The 23,141-nt window shown below is 45.9% G+C and overlaps 1 protein-coding gene across 4 annotated transcripts in view; it reads left to right on the top strand.

The window, feature by feature from the left end:
• AP1G1 (adaptor related protein complex 1 subunit gamma 1) overlaps positions 1-23,141 on the top strand; it is a 691,372-nt gene that overhangs the window by 225,650 nt on the left and 442,581 nt on the right. For 2 of the 4 annotated variants that reach the window (XM_085636792.1, XM_085636793.1), the window contains one exon: positions 104-189. In XM_085636792.1, coding sequence (XP_085492918.1) covers positions 104-189 — 86 coding nt within the window. The remainder of the gene's footprint in view (positions 1-103; positions 190-23,141) is intronic. The other 2 variants (XM_085636794.1, XM_085636795.1) reach the window with 1 other exon arrangement.

The following is a 23,141-nucleotide window of genomic DNA, read 5'->3' as shown; positions in this document are numbered from 1 at the left end:
AGACGAATAGTCCAGTTGATTGTTTATAGGTATAATATTCTCAGATGGTTGAACTCTCATGAGCAGTTTCATTGACTTTCACATTTCTTTGTTGATCTTGAAGGTGTTCTTCACACGTCTGTCGTATTGCTCACAGAGATGTGCGAGAGAAGCCCTGACATGCTTGCACATTTTAGAAAGGTAAGGAATGTGTCCAACCATGGAACTCCCCTTATGAATTATTTTTAATTTGTGCTGAGTTCTGGATGCTTGTCTCTGTAGTTAAGAAAAATAATTGAGAAACTAGGACATATTTATATGTTGCAGCAATTAGATTTATGGGATTTGTCCAACCCGTAACCTTTATAGAGATGAAAATTTTAGCTAAATATGTGTTCTTGGTTTACTTTCTGCAGAGTTCACAGAGCTGCGTCCATGAAGCATTTCATTTTTAGGACACTGTTTGTTAGGAAAGGATAGTTCCTGCTTTAGGCTGTTGTAGTTGTAGTTCTGGTGTGGCAGTTGCATATCTTCATTGATGGCAATGCATTTAATAGGTATATTTAGGGTGAAGACTGTGAGATGGTGCAACTCTCTGGTTTGCTAAAGACATCTTGGAGGCATTGAAAAAGCTCACCTGGGAATGCATTCCGCCCGTGCTTTCCATTGGCTTCGCGGTTTGTAACTCATGGTGATTTGCTGGCTTTGATTTAGGCTATCCAGGGTCAGTTTGTCCCTCCCAGAGAGTAAGACTTTTCACACCGACTCGCTTTGTATTCTTCCATGAGTGCTCCTTTCTGTAAACAGGCCTATAAATCTTCTTGTCAAATTTGCTGTGCATTTAAAGACAGAGGTCAAATGAAAGGCTGTCTTCCGAGAGAGCTTGGTGTTTACTTTTCTTGGACTTCAAAGTGAGAGTAGTTTTGTGACAATCTTGCTGGATACTGGAAGTGGGAAAGATTGTGTTCGAGGCATATGAGCTGCAGATTACACACTTTTGTATAGATCGCCATCTGGTGTTGGGCCCGGATGTTTGCAGTTTGTTTTTCCTCTTGGAAAGTCTTTGGAAGTCACGAGGTCAGTGACTCCTACCTTGGTCCGTATTGCGCATGGGCTTCGGCTCCATCCTCAGATTGTTTTTTTCCGCCATCGGGCTCAGATGTAATACTTCGCACTCTGGTTCCGAACATTTGCAGTTCGACGATCGAAGCGGAATCCTCACTCATCGCGGTATTGTTCAGATACTGATCTCCTCAATCACCTTCTCTTCGACACACCTTCGATTCCAGTCGTCGACGGCGGCCTTCGGGCCTATCCAAGCTCCGGTCCCGGCTGATGGAAAGAACTCCATTCAAGAAGTGTCCTCGATGTGGGTCCAAATTCCCCCACATCGATCTTCATGAGGTGTGCAACCTCTGCCTCTCCCCTGAACACGAGGCTCGAGACTGTCCCACCTGCAAGTCTTTCAGATCGAAAAAGACTATTTGAGATCAAAGGGCCAGACGGAACATGGCGCACTCCTCGACCTCCGTTCCATTCGACATCTTCGGGACGACGTCGAAGCTCCGGGACAGCAGCACACCGAAGATGACCTCGTCAGTGCTTCCGAAGCCGACAATTCGGATGTGGAGGACATCACCCCGGCGCAGAGGGTCGTGAGTAATATACCCCCTCCCACACCCACGCCGACACCCAAAAAGGCTTCGGTCACGCCTTCGCCTCCCGACCTAGGCAAGACCAAAGACACTGCTTCGAATACCCCACCTTCGGGCCCGGTGAAGAAGCCTAATATGCCTTCCGGCGGCTCGGGCTCGAGCCAACCTGCCAGCGGTGCCGATAAACACACTTCGGCACCGAAAAAGAGACCGGCCTCTACCTCGACACCGAGATCCGCACCAAAGCCCTCGGTGTCGAAACCCAGCCTTTCGGTACCGACCAAACATCATAAGGCCCTCTGCACCGACAATCCCGCGCCGAAGCCTACCTCGGCACCGAACAAAAAATCGGAGGCTCCAAAAAAGCACGGCACGGACAAGCCTAAAAAGCCATCAGCCCCGAAACCTTCGGCGCCGACCGAACAAACATTGTCTCAGGAACTGTTTACACCGGATCCTTTGCAAAAGACACTTACCAAGGATCCAAAAACTGGACATTTGGCACTTCTAAAAAGAGACATTTGGACAAACCGGCTCCGCCTCCACCTCCAAAGAGGAAAGACTGTGCTACCTCCCCTTTCAGAGTGCCTGCCCCACCCCCACCCCCGCCTCATCGCTCTCCGACCCCGTCTCCAGACCATGATGATCAGGGGGACCCATACTACGATCCAGGGGATGTGCCACAAGACCCCACCCCTACAGGATCCCCGGACCCATGGGACAATTATAATAACCCAGACATTCCAGATGTCCCACAAGATGACCTTTATCCATCCAGGCCATCTCCACCAGAAGACTCACCACCTACTTCAGAGGGAGGCACATTATCACGGGGTAGAGCTACACACTGACCCGGTAGAGGAAGATTACCTCCTCGACACCTTTGATACCGCACATAGGTCTACTTCAATACTACCTATGCTCAAGGGGGTAATAAAACATGCGCCAGAGGTTTGTAACGACCCAGTCAGGGCTAGGGTCATTAACCCACGCATAGATAAAAAGTATAAAGCTGGATTCCCTAGTAGTCTCCACTGCACGGAAGAGGTCAAACTCCCAGGCGTCAGGCGAAGCACCACTACCTGACAAAGAGTCCAAGCTACTGGACGCGTCAGGAAAGCGCACTGCGTCACAGGCAATATATGGCGTATCACCAACACTCAAGCGCTATTGGCCAGATATGACCGAGCGCATTATGATGAACTAGAAACCATCATGCACCATCTCCCAGAAAAATACAAAAATAGGCCCAATGAATTAATTCAAGAGGGTAGGACCATAACTAATACCTCTATACGATGTGCCTTAGACGCAGCAGACACAGCCTCCAGGGCCATTAACACTAGTGTCCTCCTCCGTCGCCACGCTTGGCTGAGAGTTTCAGGCTTTAAACCTGAGGTACAAGCCTCCATATTAAATCATCCATTTGATCAAGAACATCTATTCGGTCCAAAGGTAGATGAGGCCCTCAAGAAGATGAAGAAGGACACAGATACGGCGAAATCTATGGGAGCCCTGCAGTCACACCCTCCTAGACGCTCCTTTCGCCGCTCTTCCTTTCGGGGTACAGCTAGAGGCTACTCCTCAGATAGCGCGTCCACTTCCTACAAATCCCCTGCTCAATCCACCTTCACAAGGGGTTATCAAAGAGGCGGCTATAGAGGCTATAACAATAAAGGCAGAGGCAAAACAAATACCGCCCGCTCTGCCACACCGCCTACCCAATGACTTCCCCCTGCTCCCTCCAGACCATCCCACTCCGGTCGGGGGCAGGCTACAAAATTTCCTTCACGTCTGGGAGACCATCAGACAGATGGGTGACCCAAATTAATCGTTCAGGGTACTGTCTATTCCACCCAGGCAACGCTCAATGTCACAAGAACATTCCACGTTACTAAAACAGGAGGTAATCTCTCTCCTACAAAAACAGGCGATAGAACAAGTCCCCACCAATCAGCAAAATTTAGGGGTCTACTCCCTATATTTTCTGATACCAAAAAGAGACTAGACTCTACGACCCATCTTAGATCTCCGGCCTCTAAACACATACATACATACATTCGGACCATTTTCACATGGTAACACTTCAGCAGGTACTTCCGCTCCTCTCCCAGAACGACTTTCTCACCACACTGGACTTGAAAGACGCATACTTTCACATTCCGGTACACCATGCTCACAGAAAGTACCTCAGATTTGTAGTGAACGGGCAACACTACCAGTTCAAGGTGCTCCCATTCGGGGTCACAACAGCACCAAGGGTATTCACCAAGTGCCTAGCGGTAGTGGCGGCACACCTCAGAAGACAGCACATTCACGTCTTCCCATATTTGGACGACTGGCTAATAAAAGCCACGTCCTACAACCAATGTGTACATCACACCGCCACTACAATCCAATTACTTCACCAGCTAGGCTTCACGGTGAACCACCAAAAGTCCCAGCTGATACCATCCCACACAAAGCAATACCTCGGTGCCACCATAGACACCTCCAAAAGCCATAGCCTACCCCCATCCTGCCAGGATTGCAAGCATTCAGGCTTTGCGTCAAAGACTCATACCTCAACACTCTCTCCCAGCAAGAGTGTTTATGCAACTGATAGGGATGATGGCCTCTTGCATTTTCATAGTGCCTCATGCAAGACTCCAGATGCGCCCACTCCAAGAGTGCTTAGCGCGCCAATGGAACCAGGCCCAGGGGCAACTGACAGATCTGGTGTTGGTAGACGGTCGCACCCATCCCTCTCTGCAGTGGTGGAACACCACAAATCTTTCCAGAGGTCGACCGTTCCTGGACCCGGTTCTACAAATAATCCTAACAGACTCATCGCTGTCCGGCTGGGGAGCTCATCTATTACACCTCACAGTGCAGGGCACATGGACGCCGCAACAAAAGTTACTCCACATCAACCATCTGGAGTTACTGGCAATCTTTCTAGCCCTAAAATCTTTTCACACACACATTTTAGGCAAGGCAGTCCTTATTCGCACATACAACATGACGGCCATGTACTACATTCAAAAACAAGGCGGCATACACTCTCCACAGCTCTCTCAACTAGCACAGAGCATATGGAGATGGGCAATTCCACACAAAATCTTTCTCCTAGCCCAACATGTTCCAGGAGTCCAAAACACTATGGCAGATCTGCTCAGCAGACAAACGCAGCAGATCCACGAGTGGGAACTTCACCCGCAGGTTCTTCACCCGTTCTTTCAGATGTGGGGGCATCCACACATAGACCTCTTCGCCACCCACGAAAACAAAAAATGCCCAAGCTTCGCCACCAGATACCCACACCCATTGTCCAAAGGCAATGCGATATGGTTGAACTGGTCAGGCAAATTTGCGTACGCCTTTCCACCTCTCCCACTAATTCCATTAGTGGTGCGAAAGCTACAACAGCACTCCCTCACACTGAGTCTAGTAGCTCCAACATGGGCCAGACAACCGTGGTACACCACGCTGCTGGATCTCTCGGTATTGCCACACCAAAAGTTACACCTCTCACCATGCCTCCTAACCCAGAACCATGGAGAGATCAGACACCCGGACCCAGCTCAGCTCAACCTTGCGATCTGGCTCCTGAGATCCTAGAATTCGGATACCTTAACCTTCCCCCTGACTGTATGAACGTCATCAGAGAAGCTAGACGCCCTACTACTACTAGAGCCTGCTACGCTGCAAAGTGGAAAAGATTTGTTGTTTATTGCCATAACAACACAATCAACCCTCTAGATGTAGCTATACAGCACATTATATTCTACTTACTCCATCTACAAAGGTGTAACCTAGCATATACATCCATTCGGCTACACCTCGCAGCAATTGCCGCTTACCTACAAAACAGACAGCACCTATCACTTTTCAGAGTGCCTGCCATTAAAGCCTTCATGGAAGGCCTCAAACAAATAATTCCCCGCAGAGTACCACCCTCACCTGTGTGGAACTTAAATATAGTTCTCAAGGCTAATGGGACCGCCTTTCGAACCTTTGCATAAATGTGAACTGCAATTTCTCACATGGAAAACAGCTTTCCTTGTAGCCATCACTTCCCTTAGAAGGGTCAGTGAGATACAAGCACTTACTATACAAGAACCTTTTCTCCAAATGCACCCGAACAAGGTTGTCCTCCGTACCAACCCAAAATTCCTACCCAAAGTCATTTCCCCCTTTCATCTAAACCAATCGGTAGAATTACCGTTTTTTTTCTCGCAACCTCAAACTGTTGCAGAAAGGGCTCTACACACACTGGATGTTAAAAGGGCCTTACTTTACTATATCCAGAGAACACAACCTTTCAGAAAGACAAAACAACTGTTTGTCTCTTTCTCTCCACCACACAAGGGCAACCCCATCTCTAAATCAGGGATAGCTAGGTGGATTGTAAAATGCATACAAATTTGCTACCACAAGGCAAAACGCACGCTATCCGTTCCCCCTAAAGCCCACTCTACACGAAAGATAGGGGCTTCTATGGCTTTTCTAGGGAACATCCCATTAAATGATATCTGCAAAGCAGCTACATGGTCAACACCGCACACTTTCACTAAACATTACTGTGTAGATGTGCAAACCAAGCAACAAGCTGCATACTGGTAAGTAGCATATTCCTTTCATGTCTTTCACTTGCTCGGAGACGGGTTTCCCTGTTAGCGAAAAACAATCTGAGGATGGAGCCGAAGCCCATGCGCAATACGGACCAAGGGAGGAGTCCCCGACCTCATGACTTCCAAAGACTTTCCAAGAGGAAAAACAAACTGCAAACATCTGGGCCCAACACCAGATGGCGATCTATGCAAAAGTGTGTAGATCTGCAGCTCTACATGCCAAGAACAGATGCATACTGGTAAGTAGCATATTCCTGCTCCACTTGGAATGCTTGTGAAGTAACTGGCTAGGCAGTTATGCGCCCTATGAAACTCATTGTTGCCTTTCATGAGTTTAATACGCACTGATGAACTGTCAGCTTGAAACGTTAGCTGCTGCTCAGGGAGGAGAAAGTGCAAGCACTCATTGGCAAAGGTACCATCAAATTTGTAACCCCTCACCATTCGGGCCAAGGAGTGTACCCACTGTACTGGCTCATCCCGAAAAAGGATTGTACATTGCGGTCTGACTTCATTGGGATGCACTAGGTGCAACGGATATGCCCACGTGTGGGTCACTGGAACCAAGCGACACTCGACTGAATAAGCCCACATAGGCCGAAACTGATCTTGGGATGCTTGTGTTCAGAGAGGAACTTGATTGGCAGTTTGGGCTGAACTGTTTGTTTTAGAATAGGACCAAACTGATTTCCACATTGCTGGGCCTCCTCTACGGTATCAGCGTGGGCAAAAAAGATGGACTAGAATTACAGCCCCAAGTAAGTACCAGTGGGTGATATTAATGGAAGTATTTCATTCATCACTTTTTTGTATTCTTGTATTCTTCATCTCAGGCTGTTAAATCCCTACAATGTCAGAGCATTTCAGAATGACATATCTGTAGGATGTCACCCCTCTGCTATGACAGAGATTACATGATTACTCTTGGCCTCCAAGAATCCTACCTCCACATACCCATTTATGTGGTACATCACCACTGCTTCTGATTCTTTGTAAGTGGGCAGCACTACTAGTTAAAGGTTCTTCCCTTCAGAGGCACAACACCCTAAAGTGTATTTACAGCATGTCTACAGTGGTTGCTGCACAATTTTTGCTTAAGTGCCATTCATGTGTTTCAATATCTCGGGGTTTGGATGATGGACGCAGTTGATAGCAATGCCTAATACTCACTCAAGCAGGAGTGTTATTCTTACACAGGTTAGAGTTAACCGTAGATGCCTAACGTCCCATCTCAAACCACAGCAAGTTCAGCCATTTCTAGGAGCAATATTAATCTGTGTTACGGGCGAAAAGCCTCCAAAACCAAGAAAGAGTGATTTACATTTCAAAGACTGCTGCTTCTTTCTTTTCAGATAATGTGCCTATTAACTGTGAGAACCGTAATGAAACTGTTGGATGATGGCCTCCTGCATAGCCATAGTACAGTACGGAATTATGTGTTTTCCTTAGCCCAAAAGATCTGGCAGTGGACCATTCGCAGTCTGATACAACTCTTAGCTCAGCACCTACCAGGGTGGAATATGATTTTGCAAACCTGCAAAGCTGGGTGCATTGACAAGTACACTAACTGGAGCTAGATCCCCCAACTATTTCTACTACAAACAAGAGATATTCCCAATTGGTCTGTTAACCACACAGACAGTGTAAAGTGGCCAAGCTTCACCTCCAGGTACCCACACCCACAGTACATGGAAAACACTGTCTAGATGAGCTGGTCAGGGGTCTCTCACCAAGTCCCACGCAATCACTCTTGGCGTTACTCAAGGATCTTCCCTCTCACCCATTCTCTTTATCCTATTCCTGGAACCACTGGCAAAACTTCTAACATCCTCTACCATATGTATGCGGATGACACTTTGCTGTATCTTAAAATCGCCTCCCACAGGACATCATATCCCTCAATTCCATCCTACAAAACGCGCACCTCTGGCTCACGTTAACCATCTCAAACTCAATGCTGCCAAAACTGAATTTCTTCTCATGTTTCCGCCTAATAACCCCAAGATTGATCTGTGGATGAAACATCTTACAGCCCTCAAATGCTCGCCCACATCATAGACTCTGCCAGATCTTAAGGTATTACATTAATTACATTAGACAAACACCTAAATATGCAGGATCACATTAGTGCCGCCACCAAAGGAGCAAACTGCCAACTGAGCATTCTATGCAAACTTAAACCCTACCTACCACACGAAGGCCTAAAACAAGCAGTCCAAGTTCTAGTATTGCCCAGACTGGATTATGGTGGTGCCACACTATGTGGCCTACCTAGATGCAAACTGGCCCCTCTCCTCAATGCAGCAGCAAGACTCGTCCTTGAAACAAAAAAATGCGCACATCTCACCAGCCCTAAAATTCTTAAACTGGTTACATAAGAAACAAGAATCCAACTGAAAATTGCTTGCATGACCCACAAAGCGGTACATTAAAATACCCTGAGTTACCTGGCCCAAAAGCTAGAAAAATCAGGGGGCAGCAGATCCTCACAAATGGAACTCCTTACCACCGAACCTTCACCTAATTTCCTCTGCCGCCTCCTTCAAAAAAGAAGCCAAATCTTATCTACTGACTAAGTTTTTACCCTAAGTCAATACATTGGTGACATTGAAAAGGTACAGATACCAAACTCTTATGTTGACACTCCTTCCTAATACTGACTTCAGCCCAATCCAATCCCTGTTATCCAATTTTACTGGATGACCTGTTCGACTCTCACGCATATGTTTTCCTGTCTACTAGACCAATTGTTACTCGACTTCTCGTCATGATACCCTCCAGAGTCACATTCGCCCTATACTAAACTCTATAAATAAATACAATAAAGTTGCTTGTGCTTTTCTCCACTACCTCTGCTTCCATACGCAGTAGGTATCTCAGGCAAACGTCTGACCCTCATTCTGTTAGCACCATGTGGGCAAAATATCGCGGTTCTCAGTGCTTCTACAAGTGTCAGGCAGGGCTAGACCAGGATACCTTCGCAGGTGATGGCGCTTTTTACAAATATATACATCATCTACCCAAGAAGCTTCCTGTCAAGGCTGATCCTTTTAACTCATCGGGGACAGCTGAGCTACAAACCTCAAAAAATTGAAGTTTGCGGTTTGGCACCTAAGGTTTTAGTGTTTGGGTATTTCAAATGGCCTGAAGAGTTTGCTGATATGCAAGAGGCACACAATCCTACTACACATGTATGTTATGCAGCAAAGTGGAAACTTTGGCTATCCTGTCTATACAAGAATATAGTCTCTTAAAGCTTCGGTGCAAGGCTTCTTCATATGTTATCTGATGTACCTTCTGCTTTTATACAAAATAGGCAACACATTTACTCCTTAAGAATTCCAGTCATCCAAGCATTCATAGAGGGCCTAAAGATCCTCTATTCCCCACAAGGAACATTAATGTGGGTGTACAAGGCCAAAAGTTTTTTTTTTTTTTTAAGCCACTTCCTTCCTGTGCAATTTAATGATTTCCATCATGATCCGCTGAAAAATCTTTTATTAGTTCACGGAATGGCGTTGTAAGCTTTCCCGTAAGGAAAACCCACTTTTCGTGTTTGTTGAACCGCACTTGGTAAAACCCCATTTCAGTGTGGTTTGGCAAGATGGATAGTTAAATATATACAAGTCTGTTAGGCAAAGGCACAGGGCCGGCTTTAGCACTGGTGGCGCCCTGTGCGACAACGTTTGTTGGTGCACCCTCCCAATGACCACCTTCGCCACTGATTCCCTCACTACCACCATTTAACAGTGCCCCTCAAGTCTCCATAACCACTGTCTCTTAGATACATTTAGTTTTATAGCGCCACTCATACCAGTTTAATTTGTCAGAACACTTTATATCACACATGCACTGCACAGAGACAATCAATCATTGATGTGTAAATCAGAGTATAGGAAATGTTACATAAGACAGAAGGCTACAAGGATTAGGAGTCACATTTCATCCATTCTGGTAGGCAGTATAGTTTGAGTCCTCGGACTGGAAAAGCACAAATTCAGAATTTAAAATGTAACACCATTGTTAGGGGTTTTCTTTAAAAATAAGAATTGATTACTACCCAAATTAACCCCTTTTGCAATATTGGGACAACGAAAGACCTGGCAAAAAATATATAGCTCTAGTATTTTCCTTGCAGTTTGCATGCAGCTCTTTGAGGGCAGTTGTAAGAAAGTGGCTCTGTATATACCGTTCCCAAATAGGTAAAGTGTGCACAGAGTCCACAGTCCCCAGAGGTTTGGCAGAGGCTAAAGTTAGAAGATATAACCTTACTCTCTAAAGTGGTAGGTTGGTCGAGCAGTAAGGCAGCATCAGAGGACAGTGTAAAGCATTTGTTGTAGAACCTCAGTCAGCAACTGGTCTCACACACTCAAGAACTGAACTCTAGGCCAATGGTTTTGTATCAAAATATATAGTTTTATTTTAGAACCAACAATATGTATCAAAATATACTTTCTCAGAATGAGATGCTTTAGATAAATTCTTTCAATAGGTAATAGACTTTTGAATGCAATAGACACAATTGTTGCAATAGGCAACACAATTTCAAACACAATTATATATTGAGCTCAATGGGAATTTCTAGTTAAATGCAATTGATTACTTTTTGGATTACTTTTCTTACCGCAGGACTGGATCCTAGCTTCAGTCCTGGGACATCTCCTGTAAACAGTTGAGTAAAAACGTTTTGGTTAGTTGTGATTTTTAAGGAATATTATTGTATTTTAAAAGTTGACACTTAGAAACTTTTTGACATAGAATCACCAATGTTATCCTAAGGGAGGAAATTCACATAGCAGGTAAGTAGGGTTATCGTTACTTTTTCTAACTCAATGTTGGATCCTGGATCCAGCACTGGTACATCTCCTGTAAACAGTTGAAAGAATGCGTTTTTGTTATACAGGCGATTGTTAACGAATATTTGTAAGTTTGCAAAATCGACATACGAATTTCTGGCAAAAACCAGGCAATGTTATCCTAGGGAGGAAAATCAAGATAGAGGCAAGTACAGTTGTAATTACTTTGCAGGGTCAGTGCTGGGCACCAAGATCCAGCACTGGGATCTCTCCTGGTAGCAGGTGAGTAAATTTGTTTTAGTTATTCGGCTGATTTTAGATGAATATTTTAAAGTTTCAAAACTCAACACTTAGAAGAATTTCCAACTGAAACCAGTCTGTTACCCTATGGAAGAAAAGTGAGTTATCTGCTTTTGAGTAAGTACTCGACTGGCAGAGTTAAGGTTCTGGGCATAGACTCAGGGGGTCTCCCAGGGTCAGGTAGGTACAGTTGTTACACCCTCAGTGGCACTGGGGCAGCCGGGTGCAGAGAGTTAGGCCCAAATGTTATCCTATGGCAGGCAGGGGGGCTCTTGGTTGGTGGCTGCTGGCTAGCAGGCCACGCGGCTGTGGGAGCTGGGCTCCTGGTCACTTACTCAGGGCAAGTAGATTAGATTTGAGGTTGCACTGCCAGGGGCACTCGGGCGGCTGGGTGCAGGGTGCGTTTGAGCCGTCGGGCGCTCAATGGAGAAGCTCCGTGACGAACAAAGGCTGCAAGCTCGGGGATGAAGATCCATCCTGAGCTTGCAGCCACCACTTCAGGTGCGACCACCACTTCGGGAGGTAAGTTGGGTAGTTGGAGGATAGGTAGGCACCCAAGAGTTGGGCACAAGGGGCCGCAGGGCGCCGGGGGTGCCTTTTGGCGTTGGGAAATCTTACCCTCCGCTGGTCGCGGTTGGAGGGGTCCCTGGTTCTGAGGCTACAGGCGTCGTCAGGAGCGTCAAGGTGGGTCCTTGGGTGCTGGATTCAGGGTCACAGTCGCCGGGGGGAGGGGGGGGGGGACGTCCTCGTGGTCTTTGTTGACTCCGGCACAGGCCAGGCTTGGCGGGTGCAAAGTGTGCAGGAGTCGTGGTTCCTGGCTGATGCCAGGGGCTTGTTACTTGCTTTGAGCAGTACCACTGCTTGTGGGAGTCCCAGTTAGTTAGTCATAAGGCAGTCAGGTCCTCCGGGGTTTTTGAGGTTGCTGACCACTGGAGACGCCGTGGTTTAGCAGGAGCAGGTTCGAGGGTCGACAGGCCTGTAGGGCTGTGGCCAAATCAGTTGGTGTCTTCCTCTTGTTAGCAGCTGCAAAGCAGGTCTTCCTGTTTCTTGATCTTCTTTCTTGTTTTGGAATCTGTGGAAGGAAGGTTCAGGGTGCCCCTAAATACTAAATTTAGGGGCGTTACAGGTAGGTAAAGGGCAGGGACCAATGGGTCCCTTCCTTGGGGTGGGTACACCCCCTATACTGCCACTCTCCTGTGGGAGGGGGGCAGTAGCCTAATCCTGATTGGGCAGGGCTCCCCATCTTCAAGATAGCGAGAGCCCGGAGATGTGCTTCACCTCGCCTCCCCCACCTGAGGGGTGGGGTTGGCAGAGGCTGGCACACCCCCTTTCCTTCCTTGGGGTTTCCCCACCAGTCTTCCCGCCAGAGTGGGGGTCACAACCGGTGGGGGCCAGATGTTGAGTGCAGCAAGTGGCCTGGAGAAGCTCACAAAAGCGGCATGCCTTTGAAGCTTCCCCTGCCCATCCTGGGGGAGGAGACCTAGCACCTCGCCCAGGATGTGCATTGTTGCAGGCCCAGGAGAGCGGATGGCTCTCTACCCAGAGGTCCAGCAACATGTCTGCTGTGTGGCAGCCTAGGCAGCCCCTCAGACAAGACGTGGATTGTCGGTTAGGTTCAGGGGGCAACTCTAAGTTGCCCTCTGTCGTGCATTGTACATTAAATCCCACACTGGCATCAGTGCGGGTTTAATGTGCTGAGAAGTTTGATACCAAACTTCTCAGTCTTCAGTGTTGCCGTCATGGTGCTGTGGAGTTCATGTTGACGACCTCCCAGCTAGCGGGACAGGGTGCTGTGAGTAACAAAGCCCCTTTGCCCCTCAAACTTCCATCAAACAAAAGCTTCTGGGCCACCACTGCCTTCTGGCAATGGTCGGCACTGAGACGCTGCTTCCAACGCCCCGCCCTTGGGCTTGGCACTGAAACAGACAGTCAAGCCTTCCGGCTCGGGACCTGGTCGAGAAAAATTGCCTTTGGATCCGAAACCTTGGGCTCCAAAGGATAAAATGGAGAAGTCCAGCTCGGCACCGAAAACATAAGATGCTCATTAAAAGCCTTTGAAATGCAGCTAGATTCCCTCTGAGCAATTAGCCTTCCGCCTCACACGTTTGGGTGCCCCCCTGAAGACTAACCCCTAACCTCCCATGTCTCCTATTTTTTTTTTTCCCCACCCTCAACCTTCTCTGCCACCACACCCATCCCCCACCCCTCCCTGCCCTTCACCCCTGCTGCCCTGCACGCATAAGTTGTCTGATTCAAAAAAGAGCAGGTTTCAAATGGTAATCTGCTCTCTTTGGTATCAGACAGCATCCGGTTCCAGGCTCTGCGCTGCTGGAGACTCTGCGAAGTTACAGACTGTGACATAGCACAGTCTCCAGCAGTGACAGAGCACAAGCCTTCGATATTTTTGTGGCGGGCACATTCTTTGCCCACTGCAAAAATACCGCAAATTTTTAGGTTTTGGGCCGTTAATTTTGCTTTTTTTTGCCGTGAAATTTGCCACTCAACGCCGCAAAATCCTGGGGAGGTCATCTCAACCCCCTCCACCATCTTCACCACTACCAGGCCTAAACCCTTAAGACATTACACCAAAAGGTTCTCTGAGCACACAGCCTGATATTGATTTTAGGGGTGATGATAGTCCGCCACCAATAGATCCATGGAATGATTAGAACATTGATCCTCCCATGGATGATGATCCTGACCTATACCCTACAAAGCCATCACCTTCTGATGACAACAGAGCATACCAGGAGTTAATTTGTAGAGCAGCATCATACCATTGGGTTATACTACATAAGGAATCTTTAGAGGAGGATTTTTTATTTGAACTTTAGGAACATCACATAGGACCGCACAATCTTTACCCATGTTAAATGACATAATACAACATGCTGATGATGTTTTTAAAGACCCTGTACAGGCTCGTATTTTAACACTGAGTTGACAAATACAAACCTCCTCCAACGGATCCAATTTGTATTAGAGGACAGTTACCTTTAAATTCCTTAGTTGTGTCCAATGCTCGGAAAAGAGCAAATTCCCAAACTTCGGCAGATGCACCTCCTCCAGACAAAGAGTTTAAGTTAATAGATGCATCAGGGAAACTGGTGGCTGCACAATCCGCCAACCATTTGCGTATAGCCTACACACAAGGCCGATTAGCAAGATATGACAGGGCCCACTGGGATGAAATGAAGCAGTTGCTCCATAATCTCCTTAGAAGAGCACAGGAAAAAGGACAATAATTAGTGCAGGAGGGGGAATTAATATCTAATTCTTCTATCTGATGCGCACTAGATGCTGCTGAGACTGCAGCAAAGGGTATTAACACCAGCATTCTTCTTAGAAAGCATGCATAGCTGAGAATCTCCGGGTTTAAACTGGAGGTTCAACAAACTATTCTTAATGCTCCCTTTGACAAACAGCATCTTTTTGGATCTCAAGTAGATGAGTCACTTGAGAAAATGAAGAAGACACAGAAGTGGTGAAATCAATGGGAGCACTTCAGTCACCATCCAAGAGAGGCTCCTTGCACCACCCGTTTTATAGAGGAGGATCCAAAGTTAATTCCTCAGATCCCAATGTGTCCTCATTCAGGTCAAACACACAACCCTCACCATCAAGAGGTTTCTACAAAGGCAGGTACAGAGGAAAGAATTTTAACGGCAGAGGTAAAGGCACACCAACCTATACCACTGCATCTTCCAACAAACAGTGACTTGCCTACAATTCCCCCCCGAATATTTTACACCTGTCGGGGGAAGACTACAACAATTCTTTCCCATTTGGCAATCAGTAACATCAGACAAATGGGTATTGGACATGCCTAATGCCTGGAGCTTACCAGCAATCCTCCCAATATTCCACCTTGCACTCACAAACTCTTGCTATAACACCAAAAGCTCCTCAAACAAGCAGTACAAACTCTTCTAACAAAAGAGCTATAGAACCAGCTCCATTACAACACCAAGTATCAGTAGTTTACTCACTTTACTTCCTAAGCCACAAGAAGGACGGGTCTCTACGACCAGTATACCTCAGAACGTTAAACCTATACATCCTGTCAGAACACTTCAATATGGTTACCCTTCAACAAGTGCTTCCACTTCCTACAACAAGGTGACTTTGTACACTAGACACATGCTTCCTTATTCCTGTACACCCAGCACATTGCAAATATCTCAGATTTGTGATAGCAGGAAATCACTATCTAGTCAAAGTACTCCCATTCGTAATGACTACTGCACCCAGAGTATTCACAAGTTGTTTAGCAGTAGTAGCAGCTCATCTAGGAAGAAGACAAATTCATGTCTTCCCATATCTGGACTATTGGCGTATCAAAGCCAGCACACAGCAAAAATGTTTACAACACACTCAAGCTACCATAAACCTTCTACATCAATTTGGATTTACAGTCAATGCACAGAAGTCCCATTTTTAACCCTCACAACTGCAACCATATCTGGGAGCAACGCTAAACACGCACACAGCTCTAGCCTCTCTTAGTGCAGCCAGAATTCAAAACTTTCAAAACATCCAATACCTAGTAGTCAAAACTTTCATGCAACTCTTAGGGATGATGGCATCATGTATTGCAATAGTGCCTCTGGCAAAATTACACATCCACCCTCTACAGGAATGCTTAGCACGTCAGTGGAAACAATCACAGGGTCAATTAACCGATCTAGTGTTGATAGACAGCCGCACTCATAGCTCTCCGCAGTGGTGGAAAACACAAAACGTATCAAAAGGGCGGCCCTTCATCGGCCTGATTCCACAAGTCATACTAACAGCAGTTGCATCTCTCACAGGTTAGGGTGCCCATCTCCAGCATCTTACAGTTCAGGGTTCAAACTTACCATGTTAAAGCTAAAAGAACTTTAACTATACCTCCTAGAGCACATTCTACTTGCAAAATAGGAGCACCTGTGGCCTCTTTTGGTAACATTTCCTTAGGTGACATATGTCTACACCATGCACAGTTACCAAACATTATTGTGTGGATGTGTTAGTGTAAGAAAGTGGCTCTAGATATACTGCACCAAAGTAAGGTTCAGAGTCCACAGTTCCCAGATGTTTTGCAGAGGTTAAACTTAGATATAACCTTACTCTCTAAAGTGGTAGCTTGGTTGAGCAGTAAGGCAGTATCAGAGGACAGTGTGAAGCATTTGTTGTACACACTCAGTCAGCAAATGGTCTCACACACTCAAGAACTGACCTCTAGGCCAATTGGTTTGTATATAAAAATATATATTTTTATTTTAGAACCACAAGTAGGTATCAACATACTTTCTCAGAATGAGATGCTTTAGTTAAATACTTTCAATAAGCAATAGGCTTTTAAATGCAATAGTTACAGTTGTTGCAATAGGCAAAACAAGTTAAACACAATTATAACATTGAGCTCAATGGGAATTTTAAAGTAAACACAATATCAATTACTTTGCATAGGTTTTTCTTACTCAGGGCTGGATCCTGGATTCAGCTCTGGTGCATCGCCTGTAAACAGTTGAAAGAAATCGTTTTTGTTACACAAGCCATTTTTAAGGAATATTTGTATGTTTCAAAAATCGACACAGAAGAATTTCTGGCAAAAACCAGGCAATGGTATCCTATGGAGGAAAGTTTGGTTATTGGAAAATCGCAGTTGTAATTGCTTTGTAGGGTCAGTGCTGGGAACAAAGATCCAGCACTGGGATCTCTCCTGATAACAGGTGAGTAATTTCGTTTTCGTTGATCGGCTGATGTTTAGTGAATATTTTAAAGTTTCAAAACTCGAAACTTAGAAGAATTTCCAAGTGAAACCAGTCAATGTTACCCTAGGGAGAAAATGTAGGTTATCGGCTTTCAGGTAAGTACTCGACTGGCAGAGTTAAGGTTCTGGGCATAGACACTGGGGTCTCCCAGGGTCAGGTAGGTACAGTTGGTACACCCTCAGTGGCACAGGGGCAGCCGGGTGCAGAGAGAGTTAGGCCCAATGTTAGCCTACGGCGGGCAGGGGGCCTTTGGTTGGTGGCTGCTAGCAGGCAGGCCACGCGGCTGTGGTAGCTGTGCTCCTGGTAACTCACACAGGGCAAGTGGGGAAGTAAGATAGGATAGAGGTTGCACTTCCAGAGACACTCGGGCGGCTGGGTGCAGGGTGCTTTTGAGCCGTTGGGCGATCAATGTATTTCAATGGAAAAGCTACCAGATGAACAAAGGCTGCAAGCTCGGGGACGGAGATTCTTCAGGTGCGACCACCACTTCGAGAGGTAAGTTGGGAAGCTGTAGGTTAGGTAGGCACCCAGGAGTTGGGCACAGGGGGCCACAGGGCGCCGGGTGCAGGGGTGCCTTTTGGCGTTGGGAAATCTTACCCTCTGCTGGTCGTCGTTGGAGGAGTCCCTGGTTCTGAGGCTGCAGGCATAGTCAGGAGCGTTGAGGAGGGTCCTTGGGTGCTGGATTCTTGGTCACAGTCGCCGGGGGGACGTCCTCGTGGTCTTTGTTCGCACAGGCCGGGCTCGGCGGGTGCAGAGTGTGCAGAAGTCGCGGTTCCTGGCTAGCACCAGGGGTTTGTTGCTTGTTTGAGCAGAACCACTGCTCGTGGGAGTGCCAGTCTTTTAGAGGAGCAAGACAGTCTGGTCCTCCGGGGTTTTCGAGGTTGCTGACCACTGGAGGCGCCGGGGTTTAGCAGGAGCAGGTTCGAGGGTCGACAGGCCTATAGGGCTGGGGCCAAGTCAGTTGGTGTCATCCTCTTGTTAGCAGCTGCACGGCAGGTCGGCTTTCTTCTTGTTCTTCTTGTTTCGGATTCGGGGTCTGAGGAAGGAAGGTTCAGGGTGACCCTAAATACTAAATTTAGGGGCGTTACAGGTAGGGAAAGGTCAGGGACCAATGGGTCCCCTCCCTGGGGTGGGTACACCCCCCTATCCTGCCACTCCAGTGGGAGGGGGGCAGGAGCCTAGTCCTGATTGGGTAGGTCTCCCCATCCTCAAGATGGCGAGAGCCCGGAGTTGTGCTTCACCTCGCCTCCCCCACCTGAGGGTTGGGGTTGGCAGAGGCTGGCACACCCCCTTTCCTCACTTGGGCTTTCCCACCAGTCTTCCCGCCAGAGTGGGGGTTAGAACCGGTGGGGGCCAGTTTCTGAGTACAGCAAGTGGCCTGGAGAAGCTCACAAAGGTGGCATGCCTTTGAAGCTTCCTCTGCCCATCCTGGGAGTACACCTAGCACCTCGCCCAGGATGTGCATTGTTGCAGGCCCGCGAGAGCGGATGGCTCTCTACCCAGGGGTCCAGCCACATGTCTGCTGGGTGGGAGCCTCTCAGTCAGGACGCTTTTTGTTGGTTAGTTTCAGGGGGCATCTCTAAGATGCCCTCTGTCGTGCATTTTACATTAAATCCCACACTGGCATCAGTGTGGGTTTAATGTGCTGAGAAGTTTGATATCAAACTTCTCAGTCTTCAGTGTAGCCATCATGGTGCTGTGGAGTTTGTGATGACGATCTCCCAGCACTATATACTCTTAATGGCAGCACTGCACTTACAGTGCCCAGGAATGGACCTGGGTACTGTAGGGGCACAGGGCTCATGCACCTGTACCCACACCACTGGCATAGGGCACCCAGCTTGAGGTGTGCCTGAGGTATGCCAGGGCAGTGTGTTTGTTGGCATGGCACACAGGGATGTGTGCCATGTCGACTCTGTTTTGTTCTGCACCAAGACTCTCAGCCTGCAAAGGCAGTGTGTGTGTGTGTGTGTGTGTGTGTGTGTGTCAGGGCACAGGGCCTCTAAGGGTGGCACAATAAGTGCTGCATTCCTTAGGGGCCTTCTCTGGTCACAGGGTCCTGGGTACTTAGGGTACCATCTACCAGGGACTGACATGTGGCCAGAGATGCCAATTGGGTTTAGGCTTCAATACAGTTTTAGGGAAGGAACACAGGCCCTGGGGTCCAGATTGGCAGGGCCCCAGAGCACATCAAGTCAAAGAGCATCAGTAGTCTGGCAACAAAAAAAAAAGAAATGGGGGGGGGGTTTACTGCAACAGAAACCCACTTTCTCACAATTAGCAGGTCAACAAGCTAATTTAGGACAAGCAGTGCTAAAAACACATTTTCAAACAACTGCAACACCTGCTGGTTAGCCACCGCTGTGGGAAAATACTGCTATACTATCTATACAAAGCATGTGTATCTACAGCACCTGTACCTCGAACGAATGATGTTACTTACCCGGTAAGCATCTGTTCTTGGCATATAGAGCTGTAGATTCACATGCGCCTTCCCTCCTCCTCGTACACTTGTGGTTGTTGCAGTACTTACTATTCACAGTACGTATGCATGGATATCTCTATACTACACTTACTTACTCCATTCTCAGCCTCTTGCGGGAAAACAATCGAACAATGGAGTTGATGCCCATGCGCAGTATCATCAAAAGAAGTCACCTTACCTCATGACTGGGAAAGACTTCTTCAAAGAAAAACAATTTGCAAATATCTGGACCTATCACTAGATGGCAGGAGTATGCAAAGCATGTGAATCTTCAGCTCTACATGCCAAGAATAGATGCTTACTGGGTAAGTAACCTAATCCTTCCTGTTATGACACTGTGGTCTAAGTATGAAAAAAGATTCCAATAGTTGTTGTGTGTGTTAGTCTGAGACCAGTTGAGATTGGATTAGAGGCTGGGCTCTCACTGGATGATGGTGTTTGTTGTGATACGATTATGGAAGCAGGAGTTAGGATTTGCTGTTATTCCGACAGACCGGTCGTGTTATAACGACAGAGGTCTAATTTTACATTGGGAGCTTTTGCTTAGAATACTGTTGGTGTGAAAATCTTGAGGTCAAGATATAACCTTGGGATAACTGATGAGGAAGACACTAAGTGTTGTTGCCACAACAGTAAGGTGCAAGCTAGTTTGATTTTGCTTTATCCTTTTTCGCACTGCCTGTGCATGACATTTCTTCAGCCTGAAGATACTAAATGAGTTTGAAAAGTGACCTGCATTTTTTGGCTATGTGTTAAGTGGGTTTAATTCTTTGGAATTAAAAAAAGGAATTTTTGTATTCTGCAGAAATGTCCTTGGTGAGTAACCCCACTGGTGATCAATAACACACTGTTGGGATTTAAATGGAAATCTATACTGCAATAAAGGACTTTATCACTTATCCCTCTGTACCAGTCATCCATGTTTTCATGTACTCTACACATAAGAAAAATATCCATGTAGGGATGCTGCATAATTCTGTGTCCAATTCCAAGAGCAGTTGGTAAATGGGAGGCAACAGATAAAGGATACTATTTATATTCTCATATTTTGCCACAGAAAATTGCATTCATGTTATGTTGAGCGCTTTAAGGCTTTGCTCATGCAGTATTCCCGGTACTATCCATGTGTAGCTATTTTGTTTGCTTGTTCAGGATTTTCCTCAAAAGGCATTTATAAGCATGTTGAACATATTTTTGCCTTAAGACATCACCTCTGCAAATGTTGCCAGGTGCAATTCAGAAGCTTGGTTTGTAAGGCAAGAAGTATAAAATAATATCAAGTTTGATTTGCTGCATTCATGTCGGTCTTAAAGCCATTGCTCATAAAAGAGGACAATGAATTCTAAACGGTTGATGAAGGCCTTTGGGAAGGAGTTTGAATCATATTCCGACACTGTGCAATATTTTGAAAGGGCATGGAATTACTTAAACCAGTGGTTGCTACCAAGACACCTTGTTCTGCCGTCAAGGATTGTGTAAAATGAGAAGTCCCCTGATTCACTGTCCTTTCGCAGTGACAATGTTTTAGTCCTGCTAGGTGTATATACTTTGCTGTTGGAATGCCTACATGTAAACCCTTGTGCCAAGAACTGGAGACTTGCATATGGTACAAAAATAGACTGATAATTCGTTAACTTCTCAAGAACTGGCATTATGTGCCTACAGTATCAAACTGTGATTACCTTTTAAAGAACCTGTATCGCTTGGGCAATAGTTTAACATATGTGAAATATACAGAAGTTGATTTCCAAATTGTTTTATATGACTAATTCTGTTTTGTATGATATTCAGCAACTTAAACATAGCCTATTTTATCAAGTATATCAAATATCCTGCTCAGAATTCTCAACGTTATTTCTTTTTTTTTTTTAAATTGATAATACACTCGAAAATATACTTGCGTGATAGCAATTAGCTAAAGTCTTTTAAATGTGATTGCAACGAGTGGAAAAAGCTGAAAAAAACATAGGCTGAAGCAGGCAAGAATGGGGCAGACAAACTGTGAAATCCAATGCTCTCTGGCAGTTCTTGCCACTCATCCATCTAGCTAATTCAGTTCATGTTTAGGGATGTCCATTTGAAAAGTTTCATGAAAACTCGTGAGATCCACATTAGATCCCTGTATGATTTGATTCCTGAATTTTTCATAGATTTCAGGAGATGTTGCCTTCTTCATTTCCTTAAATTGGGTCAGATCAGGAGCAGTTGTGGCAATAATTCTACGTTTTCTGACCCCCAATATTAGAATCTGGGAGAAAAATCCTAATGTGGACCACCGCAGTGGAGGATTTTCTACATTTATATTATGTACCCCATATGCAGAAATAATGGCTGAAGAGGTGTGGGAATGTTTTCTGTTTGTTGCAACCAATTTTCAAACTCTGAGGGTGTCTTCTTTTATTTCTTTCTTTAGCAGAACTCAAGGTTTTCTTAATAATTGATCATTTGAGTGATGATAATTTTCTGTCTTTTCCAATTTCCAATATCAGTGCCTTTACCATGTCCTTTAGGTAGTGTGCTCCTGAAAGCGACTTGCCTATCTTTAGGGATCTTCATTCCGGTGAGCAGATTAGGAAAATATCTGGGTTTAGGTGCACTGTATGCTGTCATTGTGCCCTGTCACTTGCTGAGTTGCATACATGGTATCTCTTGCAGTCATTGTTTATGTGCACCGCTGACCGTTTACTCACAAAATGTTTTTGCAGTTGGGTGTGTGTGCAAAAGTTTCTAAAGCAAACCCTATCTTTTGATTGGGTAAGAAAAGGCAACAGCACTTAGTTTGTCTCTTCCTTTCACAATAGAAGTATCAAATGGTTTGGCACACAATGTAGTTGTGCATTGTACCACCTTTGTACACTACAATTAGCTTGAAGTTGAAAGGATCTGGTTTAGTACAAAACAAAGTAGGCTTTAGGACGTTTTTGTACTTTTCAAGATTAGATACAGATGCATTACCAGGTGCTTAATGGAGAATTCCTACAAAAGTAGTTATAATTTTAGGGTTACTTGAGCATAGTCCTGCCCTTGACTTCTGTAACTGAAACCTGAGGTCCAAAAAAAGTCACCTCACTGCCCAAACTGCTTTGATTGGGTAGCTGGATCCTGATTACTAAATCAGTATTTCTGCTTTGTGCATTACTGTACCTATATTGACCTCCTTCCTCTGCAGAACTTCAGCCAACATTTGTAAATTGTACTACAGTTTCAATTGTATTTGGGTTATGGATGCATTGACTTGCCTGATGCTTACTCTGCAACCTTCTGATATGAAATTGATCTTTTGGTCTCTAATGCTTGCTTCATCTGTTTTGTTTCTTTCTGTCTGGAATCCTGCTGATTGTTAGAATGAAAAGGTAAGAGTTTTGCTCCACCTCTTGCCAGCCCCCTTTCACTCTTGCTTTCATTTGATTCCACCACTCCCAGCAAACTGCTCTCCTTTCTTTTTCCCTTCTGCCACACCTCTTATTTTTTAGTCTGCATTTGTTGCATGTAGAGAGCATACTGTTCTGTACTTTCCAATTGCTCACTTTTCTTTTAAATTTGTTGGGACAGTGCAA

The sequence above is a fragment of the Triturus cristatus genome, chromosome 12 (genome assembly GCF_964204655.1).
Source record: "Triturus cristatus chromosome 12, aTriCri1.1, whole genome shotgun sequence".
NCBI classification, from domain to species: Eukaryota; Metazoa; Chordata; class Amphibia; order Caudata; family Salamandridae; genus Triturus; species Triturus cristatus.
The sequence above is the reverse complement of the archived record's forward strand: the minus strand, read 5'-3'. Positions and strand labels throughout refer to the sequence as shown.